At 38.1% G+C, this 22,612-nt stretch overlaps 1 protein-coding gene across 13 annotated transcripts in view; it reads left to right on the top strand.

Moving 5' to 3' along the window:
* The window catches only part of CCDC148 (coiled-coil domain containing 148), a 68,275-nt gene that overhangs the window by 29,377 nt on the left and 16,286 nt on the right, over window positions 1-22,612 (top strand). For all 13 annotated transcript variants that reach the window (XM_080600047.1, XM_080600049.1, XM_080600048.1 and 10 more), the window contains 3 exons: window positions 712-850; window positions 2,933-3,139; window positions 20,485-20,625. In XM_080600047.1, coding sequence (XP_080456173.1) covers window positions 712-850; window positions 2,933-3,139; window positions 20,485-20,625 — 487 coding nt within the window. The remainder of the gene's footprint in view (window positions 1-711; window positions 851-2,932; window positions 3,140-20,484; window positions 20,626-22,612) is intronic.

Here is a 22,612-nt window from a genome sequence, read left to right as displayed (position 1 = left end):
AGAGATCACTGGGATAGAGACACCTTTTGGTCTGACTTAGTATTGCTGCTCTGATATTAATGCTGATGACAAAAGCCTGATATTTAATGCCTACATGGCAACGTGTTCAGACTGAGGATAAAATCTAACCTCTAAACTTGTGTTACTGTCCTTGAGTTTTTTTGATGTTTGTTACATCTTGCTACTCTAATTTTCTGAAATGCATGCAGGCATACTAATTATTTCACCTCCTACTTAAAAGAAACAGGAATCTTTTGTCTTGCCATGATTCTGTGGCTGTCATAAGTTTTTTTAACTAATCCCTCATTTAGCTGCATACAGATATTATTTCATTCACTTTAATCTTTTAATTAGCGCTCAGTGGCAGAAACCGATCATCTTCCTTTTTCACACTGTATTTTCCGTGTTGCGTGACTATTCGTTAATGTAACTTCATTGAGAAACACAATGTCATTCCCTAATAAAAAATAATAAAAACAAAAAACAATAAAAGGTCACATTAAAAAGGCAGTCTGCGTTTGCTTGTATCATTAAAGAAAATCTGTATTTCCCAGCTTTGATCCAATATCAGGTTTATAGGGTTGTGTCATAGAGCCCACTGAAGGTTTAGGCTTTTTTTTTTTTTTTTTTTCAAACACCTAGAATCAAACTTCTCCTTTTAAAATGTTAAATTACTTTGGAGCTGATTGTGTTGAATTTGAATTTCTGTAGGAACAGTGAATGGAAAGAAGAAGATCAGTGGGTTTTTCAGACTGTTATCAATCAGTATCCAAGTGATCTTCAGAGAAGAAGGACTTTGTACCTTGATGTGCTGCAGAGATACCTTCCTCACAAATCTAGGCATGATCTGGTCAGTGTTGTTAGTTCAACTATATACTTTCTTGTATAAAGCATGTAGTGAGCATTTATATTAAAGAATGTTTATCAAAGGTTTTTATTTTGTAACTTCTTAACTATAGATTTTATTCTGTACAGAGAAGATGAGAGATGTTGCTGTCTTAAAAACAAACAAACAAACAACATTCACTTCTTCAAAATAAGCACCGTGGAGATTTTACAGTTCCACAACCCCTTACTGCCAAATTCACAAAACTAGTTTGCGAACATTGCTTTATGCTATACAATTTTATAGTTATGTCTTACTATTCTGCTTCTCTTGTTGTTTTTATCTTTTATAAGGATGTATAGCATTGTCACACTGTGTAGGAATAGTAATTTTAATAGCTCTATGGCACATATATAGCAGGAAGAGTGGAAACTTATCTCCTGCTCTCAGAGAGAGGCTATTTTTACATTCATAATGCATTTCAAATTGATTACTGATTCGTTTTACACTCCACAGTGAATAAGCACATAGCAGCTAATAGAGAAACCCAGTTCAAGGCCAGAACATTTCAGGATGTCATAGGGAAAGTAGGAGTCTTTTCTTATCTCTGCATGTATTTTTAGACCATCTACTTCCTTATGTTTGAGGAGTGCCTAGTGCAAAGGAGTGGCAGTGTAGTGACACTGATGAATAGCATAATTTCACCAAAAGTAAAGTTCTTGTGGATTTCAGAACTTTTGAATGTGAGAACTGGTTTAAAGAATTATATGCTTTGTATAATGTATGCGTACTTTTAAACATAGCCATTATTAATGGGCCTCCCTAATTCTTCAGAGGGTCACTTAAAATTTAAAAATCATCATTCTGCATTGAATGTGGTATGTATATCAGCATGACAAATACAGAAATGTTAAAACAGTACTGAGAATCTGTTCTTAAAATGTTTGTTACATTAGCATAACTAAATTTAGAGCCTCCTATTCTTCCTTCTTTCTGAAGAATGGATCAGTGGACTAGGACTGAGTGCTTGATCTGGTAGCAGGTCATCAGAGAGATCTACTTTTTAGAAGAACAAACTCTGCATCCCATTTCTTGCTCAATAGTTTCTTAGCTTGGTTTAGCTGCTTGCCGGTAAGGCCCACCTGAGTTTCAGAGACCAGTGATGGCAATGTGAACCTCTGATACAGTAGCCTACACACGTGAGCAAAAAAAAATCTCCAGAGGTAGCAGTACCACTTTACCTTCATCGATCTGTGAGCCAAGAGGAAAACCTATGAGCTAGGCACCAGGTGAGTCAGCATGCCCCTGCCAAAGGCCTTGAAGTGAGCACCAAGGATGCTGCCCTTGGGACTCGTGGGCAGAAGGCCATCTTCATCCCTGTAATCTTCATCCTTGTAACTGGTAGTTTTTGGTAGTTTTTTGGGATGTAAGACAGGTCCAAGTTTCTAATGCCTCAGACTATGGAGCCTTACCTGTTACTACTTCTGTCAGTGTTGTGAAGCTTGAGTGTCCTCTGGAATCTCAATGAATAAGGCCAAAGGAGGTGTATTTAAGATTAAAAACTGTATATTGGTAGTGGCAGTATGCTGCTTGTCAAGCCAAAAATCAATTTCCAAATTTCCTGTTAAGAAAGAAAAAGTGAATCTAATTCTCCTCTGTACTACACTTGTACAACTGCTTTAAGTGGTGGTCTGTTTTTCTGTAGGAGATCATAACTTTCTATGAAAAGCATCACGCTAAAAGTGTTCAGCATCTCTGAAGATGTATTGAAAGGATCTAACTTGCATTGTGTGTACTCTATGGCAAGAATGTGTTTCATTTATTCTTATTCCAGAAGTATAGTTCAGGAAAGAACAGTGGTTTATCAGGATACTGAAATACCATGTGATAGGGGCAGACACCAGGGAAATACTGGAATGCTGTCATGGCCTACTGACACTGGGAGACTGCAGTATACCTAATACCTGGCAGAATACTTTCAGGCCCTAATTGTGGATTCCATAGGGATGTCGGTGATGTAATAATTATACGAATGATATTCAAGGTTTGCAAAATACAGTATTAATACATGGTGTTAAGCCTTTCTGAAATGCTTTACTTTTTTAGGTTGTTCATGAGAGAGCTTGGGATCATTACAATTTCCTTAGAAATCAACACAGAGTTTTGATGTTAAATTGGATTCAAGCTAGGAAAGCCTTTTTATTGAAGGCGGTGATGGCTGTTACTGAAGCCTCCGCTGCTCAGGAAGAAGAAGTAGCGTCTGCTAATAACAAACAGAAGCAACAGGAGATTTGTGCTGATCTGAAAGCCAAGGTAGGTTCAGTTATAAATCTAACACAAGCACATCTGTTTTGTACTGCCAAATTCAAAATGAATGCAAGCAAAAACTGTTTTAAAAGTTACAGTATGGTTTTGAAGATTCTCCATTTCATTACTCATAGGGATCCTTGTTAGTGTCATATTCCTACCAACTCTTGAACTTAGTTTGTATTTTTTTATTAAGAATTTGATTACCTAGTATGTTTTAGGCCTTACTCTTAGTTTCATGCTGTGGCTATAATCTCTGCATGAACTGTGATCACATTTATTGGTGGATTTTGAGCACCATCTAAGAGTTTGAACTGGTATTTCTGTATTGGAAGAACAAGATCTGTTCCGCTGTTTAGAATGAGAGACTGTAAACAAGCCACCACGAGTAGAGGTCTGGTGTCAGACTCTGCTTTCATTTTTAACTCTAGCAAATCACAAAATATTTGTGTGTTTTGGTTTCATCCTTAGCAAAGTGGGCTTAATACCTGTACTGTGTGAGGTTTGTCATAATTGGGTTTAACACTAGAATCTTCATAAGTGGCAGTGAAACACGTTCCATTCAGCATCACTATCACCAGTCTATTAGATAAAGGGTAGTCTGTTTTCAGAGAAATAATGAGTATCTGTCTTCATTTCTGTTTACTTTTCAGGCATGGAAAGTATTCTTAAAAATTGATCCCATATTGTGTTTGCCCTTGTTATAGAAGTTTCACAGTATCCTGAAAGGAGATTTGCTGTGTGAAGAGGTGAACAGGATTTGAAACAAACAAACCCTGTTTTTTTCTAAGGGTATTTTTCTAAATAAGATCGGAGGAGCTTGGACACAAGAGGAGAGCATTATGTTGATGCCTAAGGCATTTATAAGGGGAATCATATTTCTCGGCATGAAAGGCATTTGTTTGAACTGTTCCCTGATTTTCCACTTGCACAGAAATTATCATATGAAAGCATATATGATGTATTATTTTCACTTGATCAATATTATCTTTGAACCCCTACTTTTCCATGAAGTACTAAAGACCTGAAAATCACAGTAAACCTGAACTGTGATTAATCAGGATTTTTGATTTTGAGTTTAGTTTTTCACTGTAATAATAATACGAAGGACTGCCCTCCCCTCTTCCTGGAGTCTTCTGACATAGGAAGGTTTGAATTCAAACAGTTTAGGGTTAGAAGCTCTCTGGGCTTGACTGAGTGGGGGGTACCTGACTTTATAGCCAGCCTGGTGCCAAGTGGTGTGAGGAATGCTTTTCTAGAGTTCTGTCTTGACCCCAGGCCTCCCTTTCTGGAATTGCTGTTTCTCTTACCTGCGCTAGAGGAGGTGGAAGGGACACTTATTCCAGAATTGTGAATTTTATCAGCCAGTCACTGCCCACACGCCCCCCCCCCCCCCCCCCAATGAAAGTACCAAGGAAGTGTTATGTTATCTCCATGTAGCTTAAGATTCTCACTGTTGCATTCATTGCCTCAGTCTTTAGATTGTGACCTCTTGTTTCCAGTAACCTGGAGCTGTTTGAAACTTACACCTATTAGGCCTACACATCTCAAGGGATGCTTTCAAAGGTGACTTTAAAAAAAAAAAAAAAAAAAAGTTGAAAGCCTGATCAGAATCAATTCATCTGCTTCTCAGAAGAGAGGAATAAAAAAGTACAGTTTTGCTGTTAAAGAAAGATATCATTGTGACCCTTTTTTGATCAGCTCTGCAGCTGAAGATGGAAGCTGAAACTGGGCATGCTGTTTTTCAAGAAGATTATTCTGAATATATCCATGTTTTTTGTTTTGGCAGCTATATATGCATTTGAAAACTTATACTTTGCCCAGTTATAGTTCCTTTTTCAGACTTTTCTTTCCACACTTCTGAAGTGTGCAACTACAGAAGTCATACTGTTGAAAGTGGTTGTGGGCAACTATCAGCTAAAAAGTAACTCTTGGTCTAGGGAGTTAAATGTGCACCAATTAAAAACCCATCGTGTTGAGGGTCCGTAAGACAAGATTAAAAAAAAGTGAATCTCTCTCTGCAAAGGAAGGAATGTAGAGCTGGAAAGCAGGGGATAGGAGTGTTATCCCACTTTTTTGCCATTAATTGTCTTAGCATTTTGCATTTCTGTAAGTTTAATGTAAGGAAATCTTACTGAAACCACTTTCTCAGAGGAACAATGTAGTTGTTATAATGATTTAGCTGTAGAGTTAACTTGGTATGCTTGTGAAGAGTTTGTATCCTGAACGTGAGAGATGTAGATCTTGTTCATTACACCAGCAGGTTTCAGAGAAAGCCCTAGTATGCATAAGCCTTTTTTCAGCAGCTGTAAAACAAAGCTATGGCACGTACACTGTAAGATCTACATGTCTAAACAATTCTAGAAATACAAAGGATTGCTAAATCCATTTTGCATACACTGTACAAAAATACACGAAAATCAAAATGGCTTGTTTAAGCAGCTGTTGATGATAGAATGTGAGAAGACTAGGCTCTGAATAGACACCTTTCCCTTTGCTTCCAGTCAGTACTCCATGGAGAACTGTGGGAGAACTACACCTTAAACAAGTGATGGTGAATGGCCCATGTTATGTTTGGTGCACTTTGTAGTGCGTGGATTTATCCAGGTTCAGCATTCTGTACCCTATGCTGTGTTTTAGTGAAATTCCTCTTCCTAAACAAGGTAAAGAGAAGTGCATTGTTCTTTGTCAAAAGGCAGTTAAGTAATAAAGTGGGAGTGATCTTCTAAGAGGGTTAGTAGTGTACTGCCTCACAGTTGGTTTTTAATGGCTTGAAGTACTTGCTGTTCCGCATTTATAAATTCAGTTGATGTTTGCATGCATTCAGAATATTATTTTTGAATTGAATTTATGAAAATATTTGTAATCCAGTTATTTTCACCTTCATATAAAACAGTTTAAAAAGGACAGTCAAAGGAAGACCTACAAAAGTAGATGAAACGGGAGTTGAATCTCCCGAGTATGATGCATAGGGTGCTTTTTCTTCCTTCGTATAAAACAATGTATCCCTTTTCCTTTAAATCTTTTGTGTTCCAGGATTAATCCCCACTCCAGTGCTAAAATCTCTTGCAACAGATTGTTAAGTTTTGGAGAGCAATTTTTGCTCTCCTTATCCTGACAGAAACTAAGATAAATTAATTTCAAAAGAAGGATAGTTCGATGGAATTAATGGAAATGTTACAAGTTATGCAAAGCATGTTGCAGATTGACTTTCTTCTTCTCCCTTCCTGTATAATGAGAACAGTGATTTTTTTTTTAATAGTCAAATATAGTCAAATCACTGATTTGAATGAGTTGACTATTACAGGAGATCAACATTAAGGTACTGCAACTGGCTGCTCATGGCTTGGACTGGCGTACACTTCGATGGGTTAAAAACTGGCTGGACAGCCAGGCCCAAAGTCTTGGTTAACAGAGTTAAATCCAGTTGGAGGCCAGTCACTAGTGGAGTCCCCCAGGGCTCAGTACTGCAACACAGTTGCACGTGTTTCTGTCTGTTCTTCTGAGAATACCATCACAATTCCGTTTAAACAACCCATTGTGCCCCAAAACTTCAATCAGAGGAGCATATGGTGCCTCAGCTGAGACATATCTGTCTCAGTCACCTGGCTGCTCGGTTTATCAAAGCTTGTAAGATCATAAATATGTTTGAGACTTACACTTATCTGTCAGGTTTAGTTGAAATTGTCCAATGATCCCCAAATTATTTGGGAATGGATAGTAAGACAAGCAGACAGCTCACCCTAACCTTATATTCTTTGGAGAATAATCTTCCTTCTTCAGCTAGGAAAGTACCACCTCAGGCAAGTAAAATAATATGCAGTAGTACTTTCCAGAAGTAGTAAAATATCAAAGACACTGTTCATAGCACTGCATAAAGAAATAGAAGTGAGCTTAATTTGCTATCCTTACATATGCAGTACAAAGTAATTGTAAATAGAAGTGCGGTTTAAGGTTATGTATGAGTGAATATTTAAGCCTACAAAATATTTAAACTTGCTAATAATATGTTGACACTCCTGTTGTCAAGAACTGTAAGATTTCTAAATAATACTGACTGACAGGAGAGAGGAAATACCAGGACAAGCTGTGAAGAGTAAACCGTTGACGTATTGTCACGGTATCTTTGCTCAAGACATACTTTCAGCTTCAGGGAATCGTAGAATCATAGGACGGCTCAGGCTGAAAGGGACCTCATAGATCACCCAGTTCCAACCCCCTGCCATAGGCAAGGATGCCACCCACTAGGTCAGGTTGCTCAGGGCCTTTTCCAACCTGGCCTTGAACACCTCCAGGGATGGGGCATCCCCAGCTTCTCTGGGCAACCTGTGCCAGTGCCTCACCACCCTCTGAGTGAAGAATTTCCTCCTAACCTCTAATCTAAATCTCCCCTTTTTTTGTTTAAAACCATTCCCCCTCATCCTGTCATCTGATTGAGGAACTGAAACTGGTTCTCTGCAGCATCACAAGGTTTATAGGTACCAATCCCAGCCTTAGTGACTAAATTTCCTAACTGAAAATAGTGTCTTTTTACTAGTCTTTCTTTGACAGAGGATTATTTTCAAATGATTTTCTTCTGTTTCCCTTTTTCTGATGTAAGCATTTTGTAGCTGAAAAAAATGTCTATGGTTCTATTAATGATGAAAAGTTACTTTTATCCACTTTCTGATTTTCAAATTACATTTTTTTCTAGTGATGGATATGGACTTTTGTGGGACAAAATTTAATCCTAATGACAGCAGTTTTGCTTTTCTCCATTACTTCTTGCAGACCTCTTGCAGAGGGTAGCCTGTGGAGCACAAGCTTCTCAAGAGTACCAGTCAAAATTTACTAGAGGTGTTAACTTTCATTGTTGATGTCAGAAGAAAAACTCACTCTGTGATTAGAAAAACAATCAAACTTGCAAATGTATTATTTCTTAATTATCTTATTACCAAATGCTCTAATCAAGGATTTTTCATAGTTTTTTTGTAAGCCAGATAGAAGCAGAGAATACTGTTAGCTTGTACCGTTTGCCTGGTTTGTCATTCAAGGGACCCTATGGAGTCTAGAGGTAATTTCAGTTCTTCTTCAGAAGATTTGAAAGAATTCCCACTCTAGAAGAGGAGGGGGAACAGGTTTTTTTGTTTGTTTTGTTTAGAGCTGAAAGTTACTGGAGATTTCAGACCACTGTCTGTTAATATCATGATAGCTTGTTGTTCACAACTACTGTTGTCATTGACCATTGATGTTGTAAACTACTTCATGTATTAACTATGTGGTCTCAGGAGATGATGCCCTCTTTCTGAAAGTAATACAGATGAGTCCTTCACCATGATGGTAGCGCGAAGTCTCCTCCCTGAGGAAAAGGAGCAGCGCTCTCACTGCTGAACCACTGCGACAGTGACCTGCTGCTTCAGAGTCTTTGTTGCCCTATAAGCTCTGTGTTAGAGTGGCCGGTGTTTTGTTTTTGCTAAGTGTCAAAAGTACAGTCTGTATTTCATTTTACTCTTTTGCAGTTTTGTACATCAGCATGTGTCAAAATTGTGTGGGCCAACTTGCACATTGATGAGCAGGTTTCATAACTCAGCGCTTTGCAGTTTTAATATGTTTAGCTTCACAGAAGCCATCTTATACCCAGTGGCGAACTACAGGACAACCTGTCACTGTCTTGCATACTGATTTGTCCTTCTAACTTCTGTAAACTAGCTGTGAATCAAGGTCATTTAATCATGTTATGAATGGGATAGCGACAGAATCCAGGTCCATCCTTGTGTTGACTCTGTGATGTGAAGAGTGAGAAGCAGTTTAAAAAGAAACAAACAAAAAACAAAACTAACCCACCGAACCTATCTTAAGAGAAAGCTCTCTGGTATGAGGCAGAAAGAAGCAGAACAGAAGCATGCAGAGGAGTAAAGTGAGGAAGGGACCGAGGAGATGAATGAGGCAAAATTAGTAAATAAGGGAAGGCTAAGAGATCATGAGCATGGGACAAGATATTCAACAGGCCAGGAGAAGGATAACCTGGATATTCCCTTACTTCTATTACCACCTGGCTTCCTAAAGTGAGCTCTTCTGTTGGCACAGCAGGCTGGGTGATCTGTATTTCACTGTCTGGAAAAACAACAGTACAGGAGCCAACCCTCTGGGTGTCCAGGAGTAGATGTTAGCAAGGATTTTGAATGCTTGGTGTTAGTTGAGAAGCTAGAGGCCAGAAATATTTTAATCACTGTATCACAGAGCACAGACAGCAGGATGCCTGATCAGCATGTTGCTTAACCTGTTGGCGTGAGACAGTAACTCATCAGCGCGGGCTTCTGCACTGCTACCACCACTTGAACTAAAATATGTCAACAGCAATGATTCTTTCTAAATATTTCTACTTCATAATGCTATTTAGTGTGGAACCCTCCCTGCTAAAATTGAATTTCTTACCATAGCTAGTACCATAATCTACTAGCTTACTAGCAAGCTAGTAACTGACAGATTTTTGCTTTTTTTAAACATTCATGTCAGTTCATAAGGTTACTGATAATATAAGAAAAGGAAAATGGTGTGTATGATGCTTATAAAAAAGGACTTTCTAAATTTAAAAAATGATGGCTATTTCACATTGTTTTGATAAGCTTCCCCCTCCTCAGCCCTTGAGTAATATTTTAGACTCCAAGGAATTGTTCTTAATATACACTTCAATTTTTTTCCCTTTTATGAGTTCTAGTGTTCACACCCTAAGGCACCTGTCTCATTATCTTTCCATTTAGGAATATATGCATACACTTTAATCTTATTTTATTTCCAAGAATAACAGTTAGTTTTATTTCGATGTGTGTGTGTGGTGCGGAGCTGATTAGTGCAGGTTTGTTTTCTTTTCTGATACAATTATACATCACAAGCAGGTCTATAATTCATCCCAGTGTCCTTGGAGGCTTCAGCTTTGAAGCAGAATTTGCCTGTGACTTCCAGAGTCCTGGCAAACAAGTCGTTAACTGGAACCATGAAATGCCCACTGCATAAGTGTAAATTTACTCTTCAGTTCCCATGCTGTGAGTACTGTATGGCTGAGAGCTGTTGAAACTACTGCACATGGGCATAACGTTACCAGTAGGTTCAGTGATTCCTAGATGTCAGACTTTTTCTGCAAGTCCAAACAATCAATAAAGAGTGTGTCCAACCATCCGTTCCTATGAGTGTCAGGGTTGCTGTGCAAGTGCTGTGAACTTGGTGTTTCTGTCTCTGTAATCATTCTGTCCTGGAGATGCAAGTGTTCTGCAACATGTATTAATTTTGTTTTCCCTAGCACCCAGCAGAAAGTCTTAAAAGTGTGAGTGGTAAAGGTAGGTTTTGTAATGGGAAATTGTGGGTGAATGCAAGCAAGTCTGAAAATACTTTTTTTAATGAAATTCACTGCTTTTCAATACTCATTGAATATACGTTTCCTTATAATCAGTTACCTCTGAAAAATATACATATATATATATGTATATATAAATACATAAAGTTCTGTAGCACACAGTGCTGCTGTCTTGTTCCCTTTGGAAAATATTTGAGTCCAAGGGATTTATTATGTCATTAACCCAAGCGGAGTTTGTGCTAAACTTCTATCAAACTTAATAGAAATTATCTGGGTAAATCCTTGGTAGACTAGATCTTTATTTTATTTTATTTTATTTTTTTCCCCACCTGAGAATGGAGTTGCTCAGGCAGGAGACATAGATCAGCATGTGCTACTTTCATCTGAAGTATTAATGACTAAGCTGTATTGCAAGTAAAAAGACTGTGCTGCTGGTAGTGAAAGTCACCTTCTTATGAATTTTCTATGTTAATCTTCTAGTGGTCTCAGTTTGACTTCATTTTCTGGCCAGTGCTATAATAGATTTAAAAAAAAAAAAAAAGTAATGACCTCCTCTTGTTTGGAGAAATGAAGTTTGCCAAATTTTAATATATCATCTTCATTGATAGGGTGATATATCCAGTAAAAACAGAACTGAGAATATCGTTACTGAAGACTTGATGTTGCAATCCTACAATTCGTTTAGCCTATAGCCTTTTGTCACTTTTCCTAATCACCTTTTACATGTGTTTTGCTTGCTTCTCTTTCTCAGAACACAATGGATAGCTCTAAAATGGCCTTTTCTTTGTAAATGGAAATCCTTGGGTCACCAGCTTGTTCTGAGGCTGCAGTCCTTATCTTAAAAATATGAAAAAAAAAAAAAAAAGTCAAGGTCGACATGATTTGAATCCAAACTGGCAATTAAGAGGGATTTCAGAGGATTTTATTTTTTTTCCCTTTTAGTTATGACTTCCAGTATCGACTATCATGCATGTTAATCTTATCGGGAATCCTTGTGTAGAATTTGAATCCTATCTGCTTGTTTTATCTGTGTAGCATTGCAGCCTGCCAGAATACTGTGCTGGAGCTCTGCGTAGCCATTCTGAGTCACCTTGCCTCCCAGTCATTCTGCGGCCTTTTGGTTTGTAGTGTATTTTTGCTTCAGTTTTCAAAGGATGGTTTTATTTCTTGCATGACCTTCACTGTACAGGCCGTCTTTACACCCGTCAGTTGTCCTCTGTTCCTAGTTGTCCAGCTCTAGGTAGTTTAGCTGCTGGAAGGAGCTTGGTGCCAAGTGCCTTGGTATCATCCAAGGCAACTTAACCTGCTTCTAATGTAAGCCAATGTTTCTTGAAAGAGAAGACCTTACATGGTGTAACATTAGCTTGTGTTAACATAGTGGGAATTCTTAAGGAAAATCTTCCCAAAGTTTTGTCATTAAAAGATATATCTGTAGTATTAAGTACATGCTAAATATGTTATTACTATTCATACTTTAGAGTGAAAGAACTAATAAATTATTTTTAGTGGTTTGTAGTGTACTTTACATTATTGTAATATGCAATATTGAAATAATGAACTGAAAATAGATTCATATGTATTTTCTTCAGTGCAGCAATTTAATAATTCACTTGGCAAGAGCTCCGCTAATAATATATGAACTGTGAAATGTACTTGAAATGCCGGTTGTAATTAAAAACCTTCAAAACTTAATGTTGGCAGTACTTTTACTGCTAAAATGCAAGTTTCTTTTTGAAACAGGCAATAGGGGATGCCATTTTTAGTGTATTTTTAGTATTAGTTTAACCACTAGGATTTTTTAGTATTTAAACAGAACATTTACTGTTGATACAGTAAACTCTACCATTCTGATTTTGTACTAGTAGGAATGAAAGAATGCAATCAAGAACACATGAATTTTTTTGTGCATTCTGTGGTCCAAAATTACTACCTTAGGGAATCAGAATTATTGTTCAGGATTGTTTTTGTTCTTATGTTCTACATGATGTTACCTCTGGAGGAAAAAACAGATTAATACAGTAGGTTTTCTTGACAAGCCTATGTTGTAGGAACCCTGGAAATTGAACGTCAGGTAGTCACTTTTAAACAGCAAAAATATTAAATTTGTGGAAATGCATGCCACTGAGATTCCTCAACTACTATGCTATGCTTCAGTGCCTGCCCTTTGATGCTGTTTGGCAGCAGCGCCCAGAGGCTCTCAGATAGGATTGGGTTCCCACAGTGCCGTGTTCTACAAACACGCAGTGAAGTGTAGTTTGCAAGGTAAATACAGATGCAGATTTGGTTTCTGTAAGAGGCAGTCCACCATATCCTTTGTCCGTCATAAGTGAAAGTAGTCTAGCTCCTTGTTTTTCAAGCTGTGACAATATGAACAGGGGAATCTTTTCATTCTGGCCTGTGCCATCTTCCACGGGTGATTGTCCCCAAGAAGTTCCATTCACAGTCAGTCTGGCCCACAAAATAAGGTGAGGCTGTGGGACTAGAACTAATCTCTAGCAGAAGGATGATGTTCAAACGTGGTTTAAAAATTGAAATACTTTGACATTGGACTCAGTTGTTCGATACCTAATTTTTGGAATTTCTTTCATAACAAAACATATTAATTTGTCTCCGCTCTGTTAAGAACGCTTTATCCTAAATTACTTTAACGCTTCATGTGGGGAATACATGGCATAGTGCCAACCTACTGAATAACATTTTACAAATATTTTGCAGACAGCCTTTTTCTGCTGTTACCAGCTCTTCCTTTTTTGTTGAAATAGCTAATCACTTTTTAAAGGAGGTGACTCCTCTTTCACCTTACTGAAAAGGCATGGATTGGATGAATGTGGGATGGGGCCGTGATGATGTAAAATAACATCACATGCTGCCTCCAGAAAAGAGTAAATGCGTATCGTGGGGAAGTATAATATAACAAAACTTTCCTTCCTCCCTTCTGTCATTCTTATTACCTACTTCCTTGATCTGCAATGGGCTTATGCATTGAAAAATATTAACTAGATTAGATAAAAATGGAAAGCAGATTATACCCACTAAGTAAATGGGTGTATTTAGTAGTGATTTAAGGCAGTGTAGATAGATAGCACTGTAGAAAGCAGTGGAGATATGAACTGAATTATTGGTATAGGGTGGTATATTAGTTCCGTCTGAGAAACCTTTTTACGTGCTTAATGTTCTGTTAGCTAAGGGAAGTTGTATATTTGATGCTTGGTTATACTCACTTGTTTGTATGAAACCAGTTGAAAATCTAGATTATGCCCTAATATTGATTTCTATCTTGAATCAAAAGTCGTTAACAGACGAGCTATTTGCATAGAGGTAGGGAGAGAATATGGCTTGTCGTAAGATAGGTGTAACATATGTGACGTGGAAATAACTGCTAACCAAAATGAATGAATAAGGAAGTCTGAGCTGTGTCTAGACTAGTTTTAGTATCTCTACTGTTAGAGGCTTTCCTTTAATCAGTTGTCTTTGTGACAGACTCTGTTGGTACGACTCCAGTCTCGGCATCTATTTACAAATCAGAAGTTCCCCTGAAGTTTCAGTTAACTTAAAGCAAGATCAATTTAATGGGCTCACCATGCTAACTAATGGCTGAAATCAAATAACTAAAAAAGATCTCTGGTTAGTAGATAACTAATATCTGGAGAAGATCAGTAAAGCACCAAGAGGATTCTTAGATCTGGAGGAAACTGAAACTGCAGTGTGTCTTGAGCCTGCTTACATTGGCACTTACTGCATTATTGTAGAGAGCTTAAAAGGAATGTGAAGCACGATGTCGGAGAACGTAAGCTTAAAGCATTTTTTGTTAGATGACTTGACTCTGTTAGTTCATTTAAGTTCAGGATATCTCAAATAGTGATATTATTACAGAAGTTTAAATTTCCTTTCAATTCCTCAGCAGTTTATTTTAGCTCCAGTCTAAGTAGCATTCTGGCAGATTTCATTTGTTTTGTTGTTAGCTTTTAAAGCTTTGTGAATATATTTTTGTATCTGTTTTGAAAGTGATGTGGAAATTACTGTATGTTCTTTCACATTCATTTTCAAAACATTTCTGCTTAAGTTTATTAGTGTAGTAACAAAAACACTTTAGCATTTTATTTTAGATTCTTATGCTGCTAAAACGCATGAGCAGACTGCTGTCAAAATTGCTAAACAAAAATTTCCATTTAGGCAAAGACCTTGCTTGGAGCACAGGTTTCACAGTGTGTGGGAGGTTTCATTCAGATATTGCAGCTAAGCTCCAGAAAATGGGGTCTTATGAAAATTGACAGCTTCCCTCTAAAAGTCTCTTAGATGGTTGTCTCGTGTAACTCATGCTATTTCTATCACTGTTCCGTACTTCTGTTTAGATGGATGGTTTGAAATTTTAATTAGCTCTTTTCGTCTTTAAAAGACGTTTAGATGTAGAGCTCAGTGATATGGTTTAGTGGAGGCTTGTTAGTGTTAGGTCAGAGGTTGGACTCGGTGATCTTGGAGGTCTCTTCCAGTCTTCCAGCCTAGATGATTCTGTGATTCTGTGAAGTTCTTCTGGACCATTCTCTTGAAAGCACTTCCCTTAGTACTTTCTTGCTTCAGAATATTGTACTGCTATGGATTTCTTTGCCTACCTAATGGTTTTCATATTCGTGTGTAGCTTAGAAATTCTGTAATCAGTTTGCCATTCCCTCTGCATGATTTAGACCCAAAACCCACTGGCTTCCTCTGTGGGATCCATCTGGTAAACAAAAAATGCTATATAAGAGAGGTTTAGGTCATTTATCCATTTTTCATTTTTGCCATGCTGAGCAATTTGTTTAGACCTCATCTAGGGCTGAATTTGTTATTAGTCAGAACTGTAGAAAACCCTGCAATAAATGTCTGAATAAGTCTTATCCCTAGTACGTGGCTGTTCCTTCCCTTCCACGGTTCTCTTCAGTGCTTAGACATCACTCTCCCAAGAAAGTGTGTTGGATTGTCTTACCTGCTTTCTTTCCTGCTTTTTTGGTAGTGCCCCTACTCTGAACTACACCACAGTAATCTTTGTTTTGCATATTCCTCAACAAAATACACTTCCGTTATGCTAAACATAGCTAAACACACAATCCTTTCTCACGCCACTTAGTTCAGAGGGACTAGCATAAATCTTAGAGCATCCACTTGTCTGTTTCATGTTTCAACTTTTGAACAAACTTAGGAAATAATGGCCTCGTGACAGGAGAGAAAGACTTGAGTCTTTCAGAACTGAGTGTGGGAACTGGTGCTGGAAAGCAATGTAAAGAATGAGCTACAGAGAAACTGTGTTCCTCTGACACCAGGGCAATTCTCTAATATTAAAGAAAAGACAGTGGGCAACAGAGAAGACATTCCCAAGTGAATGTTTTTAACGCTGAAAGAGTGGTTTCAAGCGGAACAGCTATGGTGTCAAGGGATGAGAAGACGGTGGTTCAAACAAGTCTAAAAATGAGGATGCTCATTTAATTTTTGTGATGGCTGGATACGGGTCCTTGAATCAAAAAGTGTTTTGTTCTTTCTTTCCTACTGGAGCAGCTGCAGTGGGGTGATTGGAGTATTTCTCATATGAGGAGAGGCTGAGAGAGCTGAGACTGTTCAGCCTGAAGAAGAGGATATTCAGAGCAGATCTTATCCACGTACCTCATCCACCTGAAGGGAGGGTGCGAAGAGTGTGGAGCCAGGCTCTTCTCAGTGGTGCCTGTTTCCAGGACGAGAGGCAAAAGGCACAAACCAGAACACCTGAAACTACATCCATCTGAGCAGAAGAAAACACTTTTGTGCTGAGAGAGGGTGGTTGAACACTGGTGCAGGTTTCCAGAGAGACTGGGTAGTCCAGTCTCAGTTCTTGGAGATGCTCAAACTCTGATTCAGCATGATTGTGGGCAGCCTGCCGTAGCTGACCCTGCTTGAGCAAGGAGGTGGGCTAGATGGTTTTGAGAGGTTCCTTCCTATATCAGCTAATCTGGTTTTTATTTTTTTCTGCAACCTGGAATAATTTTAACTTTAGGCATGGTTTCATATTTCTTTGTGCAGAATAAAGAATTAGGATGTGGGAGATCCACGTTCAGCTGAGGGCTCACAGTATTTGTGATACGACAGTCTTTATTAATAAAGTAATTTTAAATAATTTAGAAACTATTTGGAACATACTACTTGAATTCATTAATGTATTTTGGATGACCAAAAGTGCGATATTACTGGGGGGTGGAGTAGGGTGTTGAAGCTATATACAACTAAGGAAAAATTTTTGCCCAGTACTTTTTTCAATAACCTGTTTTGAGGAAATTTAGGTAGACGATTCATATGCAGTATATATTCAAGTAGGATCAGTCATATTTAGTTCTGGTTTATGGAAAAAAATATTTAATGCAGATGCTTAGAGCTATTTATATTACAGTACTTAAGTCTAAGGGCCAATTTATACAGTATTTCTCAGTAACGGAGACTTACTTTGGGGGGGGGAGCGCTCTGTGCATCCCACAAGTGTCCAGTGTGCTCCCCAGATCTTACAGAAACTTAACATACTTACGTCTCTGACAGGCTAAAGGACTATTTTTTAAGATTTGCCTTTTTTCTTTAATTTTACCACCACCAAAGAAGCTCTACTAAATATGTCTTTCATTAATTTTTTTTTTACTTATATACCCAAGATATAAGATTCTGCTAAGATAGCATTTTCAAAATTCTGAGGAGAAAGATCACTTATGAAGAATAACATCTGTGCTAAGGAATACAGCAGTAATATTTTAATTTTTTCTTTCCTTAGTGTACGATTTTGAATTTCAGTTCAAAAGAATTTTGTAAGAATAGCTTAAAAAAAAAATATTTCTATGCTGACTGCCTATGTTACTACACACTCTCAAAATATGCAGTTTTCCCCATTTATGTTTCCTGATTGATCAATTTTGCATATTTTCAGGCATCCCTACCCAGCTGCAGTTTCCATGTGCACACATTTCTGTTCCCTCCTTGCAAACCACCCCACTACATTTTTCATGAAGTACTATTAACGCTTGTTGACACAGCTTATCACTGTTTCTATCCTAGTGCCCCATAAAATAATAAGTAGTGTTGCCCAAATAAAGTAGAGGGGAGGGAAATAGAGAGATTTGGGTTTTCAAGGTCTTGTGCTTTTTTTTCTACTGAGTTGTCTACATTTTCCTAGCCACAGGGAGAGAAGTGAGATTTCAGAAGGTGAAACACAGATATTAACAGGCTAGCACTGAGAGTTACTTTTCTTCCATTTTTGTAACTAGTTTAAAAGTTTAAGATGCTCACCTGAATTATAATCCCTAACTTTGGGAATGGAACTGAAGCTGGAAAATGTTCTATGTACTCTGGGGGAACAACAATGCAAAGGAAAGTTGCTTGGAACACCCCCAAATTCAGTAGTTTTTATTAAAACATGAACACGTGCTAGTTACTATTTATATTTGGGTATGGTAGCAAACTACATTGTACTGCTAAAGATTAAGGAGGACAAAAGTGACTGTTAATCTATGCACGTGCATTAATTACAGGCAGAATATCTCTTTAACAAGTTATCTTTGAATCTTTTAATTGAGAGAGAGTTTAATTTTACAACCACCGAGGCCTTTCATGTTATTACCTTGCCTGCCCTATAAGAAAAGCCATATCAATGTTAAGGCTGTTGGGACACTACGGAGAACGAGAAGTGTTATTTAGGCAAAGTGAGGCAGACATGGCATCGCTCAGAGGTGCCACTGGCTGAGAAACTCACTGGAATTTGAAAAATCTTCCACAAGCATGGAAGAATTAATGGTCTGCGCATACAGCTAGTGAAACGCAGTAAAGATGCTTATACTTCATTTGTATGAAATATTTCAGAATGAAAGTGCTTACAATAGTGTAGAAAACCAGGCGAAAAATGTCTGAAAGGGCTCATTTGTTTGAGGAATACGGAGGTCTGTTAACACTTGAGAAATCCATTGCAAAAAGAGCTGGCCAGCCAGCAAAAGGAGATGCTGTTAATCCTATTGAAACCGGCGCATAGCAGATAAGCATGTAACTGCTCGTGACAAGGCTGAGGTAAGTCGGGGATCCCTGCTGACTGCGAACAAATGCTTGAGAACTCTGCAAGTAAGTCACTACCTATTAACGGCTACTGAGGACGTGTCTTGTTTAGCCAATATATAGTGTCCGGGTATATCAACAATGGATTTTGGCATGTTGAGCTAAGGGGTCCGCTCCATCCCCTGACAAACGTCGGTAGCGTGCAGCAGCCTGTTAAGATGGGTGCTGTGCAGCACCACAGGCTGCTCCGTGCGCTTCGTGAGGGGTCTGGGAGTGGCTGGGCAGATGTGCAGCAGTGCGTGCCTCCACTCCCGTGGAAGAGCAAGTTGTCAGGCATAAGATTATACCCCCACATCATGGGGGGGGTACCAGGGATACTAGATTCGCCTTGCGCAGTTTGAAAGCTGACAAAAGGTGAAGGCTCTTTCCTTAGAATCCGTTGCTTTCGGCAGCGTTCTGGTTGGAAGCTAAGTGCTGCCACGGAAATGCCAGAGTTGAAGGATGTGAATGGCCTCTGGTCTGTTAGGGTTGGTCTTCATTCATACAAGTTGTCTGAAAACATATCTGTGCATGCTTGGAAAAGCTAACGTGTAATTGTGTGTCCTGCTTTATTGTCTTCATGTTTTTCATTTGGCTTGTTGCTTCTGTGACAGGCAGTTCTAGGGAAGCGTGGGGCAGGATGGGCTCTTCCAAACTAAACAGCTCATTGTCTGTCACCAGACTGCAAGGACATCACCCCCAGAATTTTATTCCCACAACACGTTACCAACTAGGTGACAAAAAGTGTGCAAATGAGGTTTTACTTTTTAGAGAATGCCAGGTTGTAGACACAAGGGATTTTGAAACAGATGCTTGGATGTACCAAAACAGAGTTGCAATCTAGGGGTATACTTTCTAGTCAGACATTAAGACCAGTCATAAGCATACAGGGCAAAGTGTAAAAAGGAAACAGTGATCAGCAATAGACAGCTCTGTGAACTCTTACTATTGTGCTGGCCAGAGAAAGCAAGCTTTATTTGCTTCTAACAGTGATGGTCACATGGAGCTCCCTCTCTGAGGGGTCTGTCAGCCTGTAGCTATTCAACTGAGCAAATGGATGGAAAAGTTGTGGGGCTGGAGATGGAAATGATGGGTAGTCTTTGTGCATTTTGCTCTTTTTTAGTCCTGAAGCTGATTTGTTAGCTTGCTCCTCAGTTCTCTTCCTCTTTAAACAGCTACTTTACACCCACAGTGTTAATACTTGTCCTGAATCCACATTTCAATCTTTTTTTTCTGGTTTGCTGTTTTTATGATTGATTTCACTTTTCCCTACTTGATGCATGATAAAGTACCTGAACTGCAGTGAGCAAGTAATGCACTTACCGTAGCCACCCCAACTCCAAGGATAATTACAGAGGCTCAGGTGATAATTCGTCAGTTCTCAAACTGCAGCAGCTTAATCATGATTGCGTGTCCATAATTTAAGTTAGAGATGGCGATGACCTGATTAGCTGCATTTTGCTTTGAACAATAGTAACTCTGTTCCCATTCAGTTTGTACTGGCAGTACCTGTCAGTAACTGGTAGTAACATCTACATTGGGAAATAGAAGTACAGGATACCCTACCGCCCTTAGCAGCCACAGTGACATAGATTCTAGATCTCTTCTTTTAAAGAAAATGACAGGTTCATCAAGAAATTAACATATTATTGAAAGTCCAAGTGCTAAAAGGGAATTTAAGATCTGATGTTACTGAGATTCTTTTAGCAATTTTACTTAATCTCTTTGCACGTGGTTTTATTGCATAATACACCAGTCAATTGTGAATTAGATTTTAATATATGAAAAGATAGTGCTAACTAAATGGTTCTATATTGCTCATAAAATTGCAAATTTTGTTTTAGAAAATGATCACATGGGTTTCCGTAGCAGTCTCAGTTTTGCAGGATCACAATATTGCACAAATTCTACTGCACAACTGTCTAAACATAGTCTTGTCAACCTTTTCTTTCAGGTTCTACAATGGAGAGCGCAACAGGAGGAGGTAGCTAAAGTAGAAGCTGCTATAGCTGCTAGAAGAAAAGAAAAGGAAGATGAGAAAGAAAGGCTACGGAAAGAACAGGAAATGATTCACAGAGCTCTGGAGAAAGAAAAAGTATGATAAACTTTTAAGCATTTTTGCATTTGCTAATATGTACACCTGCTTTTAAAATCTTTGACTGATCTAACTACCTTGTATTCTTGTAATGTATTTAGTATTAGTGTAGAGATTAGCAAATGGTTTGAGCCTTGCTTCTGTCCATTTCAGCTTAAAGCCTGCCTGTACTTTCACATCTGTTACTTTATGTTCCTAAAAAAAAAAAAAGCACACACAGGGACAGTGTTTGTGACTATCTTGATGTTGCAAAAAATTTGCACAGAGGCTAATTCTTACAGATCTGTGCTTTTTAGTAGTGTGGCAAGGACTATGAAAGCTTCCAATGCTGCAGTTAAGTATGCTGCAATGCAGCAAATGAGCCTTACAGTATGTTGTCTGCAAGATACCGCACTGCACTTTGCAGCAGAAGGACCTTAAAAGTGAGCCTGAAGTACAATGATAGTATTAACCACTTCACGATATCAGAAGTCAATATAACGTTATTCTAAGTACTTACATGGTGACTGCTTGGGAAATGGCGTTGATGCAAAAGTCTAAACTTTGTCTTAACAGAAATTCAGAAATCCACTATAGTGAATATAAGGCTTTTAGAAAATCAAATTGTCACTTATGTATCTCTGACTTTTTTATTTTAAGGATATGGCACAAATTCAGGAGTTTTTAGTATTAAAATTGTACCCTTTTTTCTAATTATTTTTACACTTAAATCTGTCTTGCTTAGAGTCCACTTATGGAATATATGCTAAGACTGCAAAATTATTTCTGGAAAAAATAAGTAGGAGAATATTATGGATTCTTTTTTCTGTAGTTTTTTTTTTTTTTTCAAATGCTGATGAGTGAATAGTTTAATGGGATTACTCAATGCTGGCATGGTTGCAAGAAGGGTTGCTAAAAACTGTGTCCTCATAGTATACCAGTTAAAAGCAGAAAAAAAAGAAAAGGCTAAACTGTTCTAAGTAGGGTACTTTCATGATGCATGTTGAAGGCTTTAGTGACATTAGTTTATGTCACACTGCAGAAAGCCTGGGCAAAGAGAGAGAAAAATGAAATCTTCATATATATTACCATGTTTTCTCTTTAGACTGCCTTCTCGTCTTTATTTACTTGCCATGTTTCTGTGTAACATGTCTTAATGTGAGCAAATGTTTACTGATGGGACTAACATGGGCAATTAGACTCCCTAGAAACTGATGGATTCTCATTTCAGTAGATTTATCTATTGCTGTGATAGGTTTGTTGTTGTTTGTCTTCCCTGCAAGGACTATCTATTCTTACGGCAATTTGCTTGAGTTGTTACTAAAACAATTTACTTTACAATGCTTACTAAAAGCAGAAAAGAAATTATAGCAGACCAAAATAGATGACTTGCAGGCTGCTGAAAATGACTGCCTTAGCAGAAAAAAAAAAAAAAAAATCTACTCTTCTAGGCATTTCCCTATCTATTTTTATAGCACTTCAATATCTTTCCCATGCTTTGTGCAAATAAGCATGTCTTCATGCCCTGTCAAACAGGTCAAGAGCAGAAGCTCTTGTTGCTTATTGCGTTCCTGGTAGTAGTTTTGCATAACTGTTGAATTCGGTTGTATCAATAGTTCTGCAAAGAAGCACCTGAATTAAACTGATACTTGGAGAAAAGAAGCTGAAGCTGCTGAAGCCTTCTTGTTTCCAGGTAGACTGTCAGCTCATTAATTCTCACTGTTGCAAGTGTCCAGGGCTGAAATTTGAGAAGCTGCTTAACGTCTAATCGATTTTATTTGATTTGTAAGTCCATCGTTCTTGGTCATCGCTACATTCCCATTTTATATTTATCCAGTTTCTCCTCTAACTGAAGAAGTTTCTGCTTGTGTTGGTTACCTATCTTATTCCTTTTCCACAATTCATCTTAAAGACTAAATATACATTCTTGGCAGAGTGCAGTCCTCCCGTCAAACTATCCTAAATCACATAGAAAAATTACAACTAATTGCCCAAAAGTCAGTTTCAA

Source organism: Anser brachyrhynchus (genome assembly GCF_964034855.1).
Source record: "Anser brachyrhynchus genome assembly, chromosome: 7".
In the NCBI taxonomy this organism is placed as follows: domain Eukaryota; kingdom Metazoa; phylum Chordata; class Aves; order Anseriformes; family Anatidae; genus Anser; species Anser brachyrhynchus.
The sequence above is the reverse complement of the archived record's forward strand: the minus strand, read 5'-3'. Positions and strand labels throughout refer to the sequence as shown.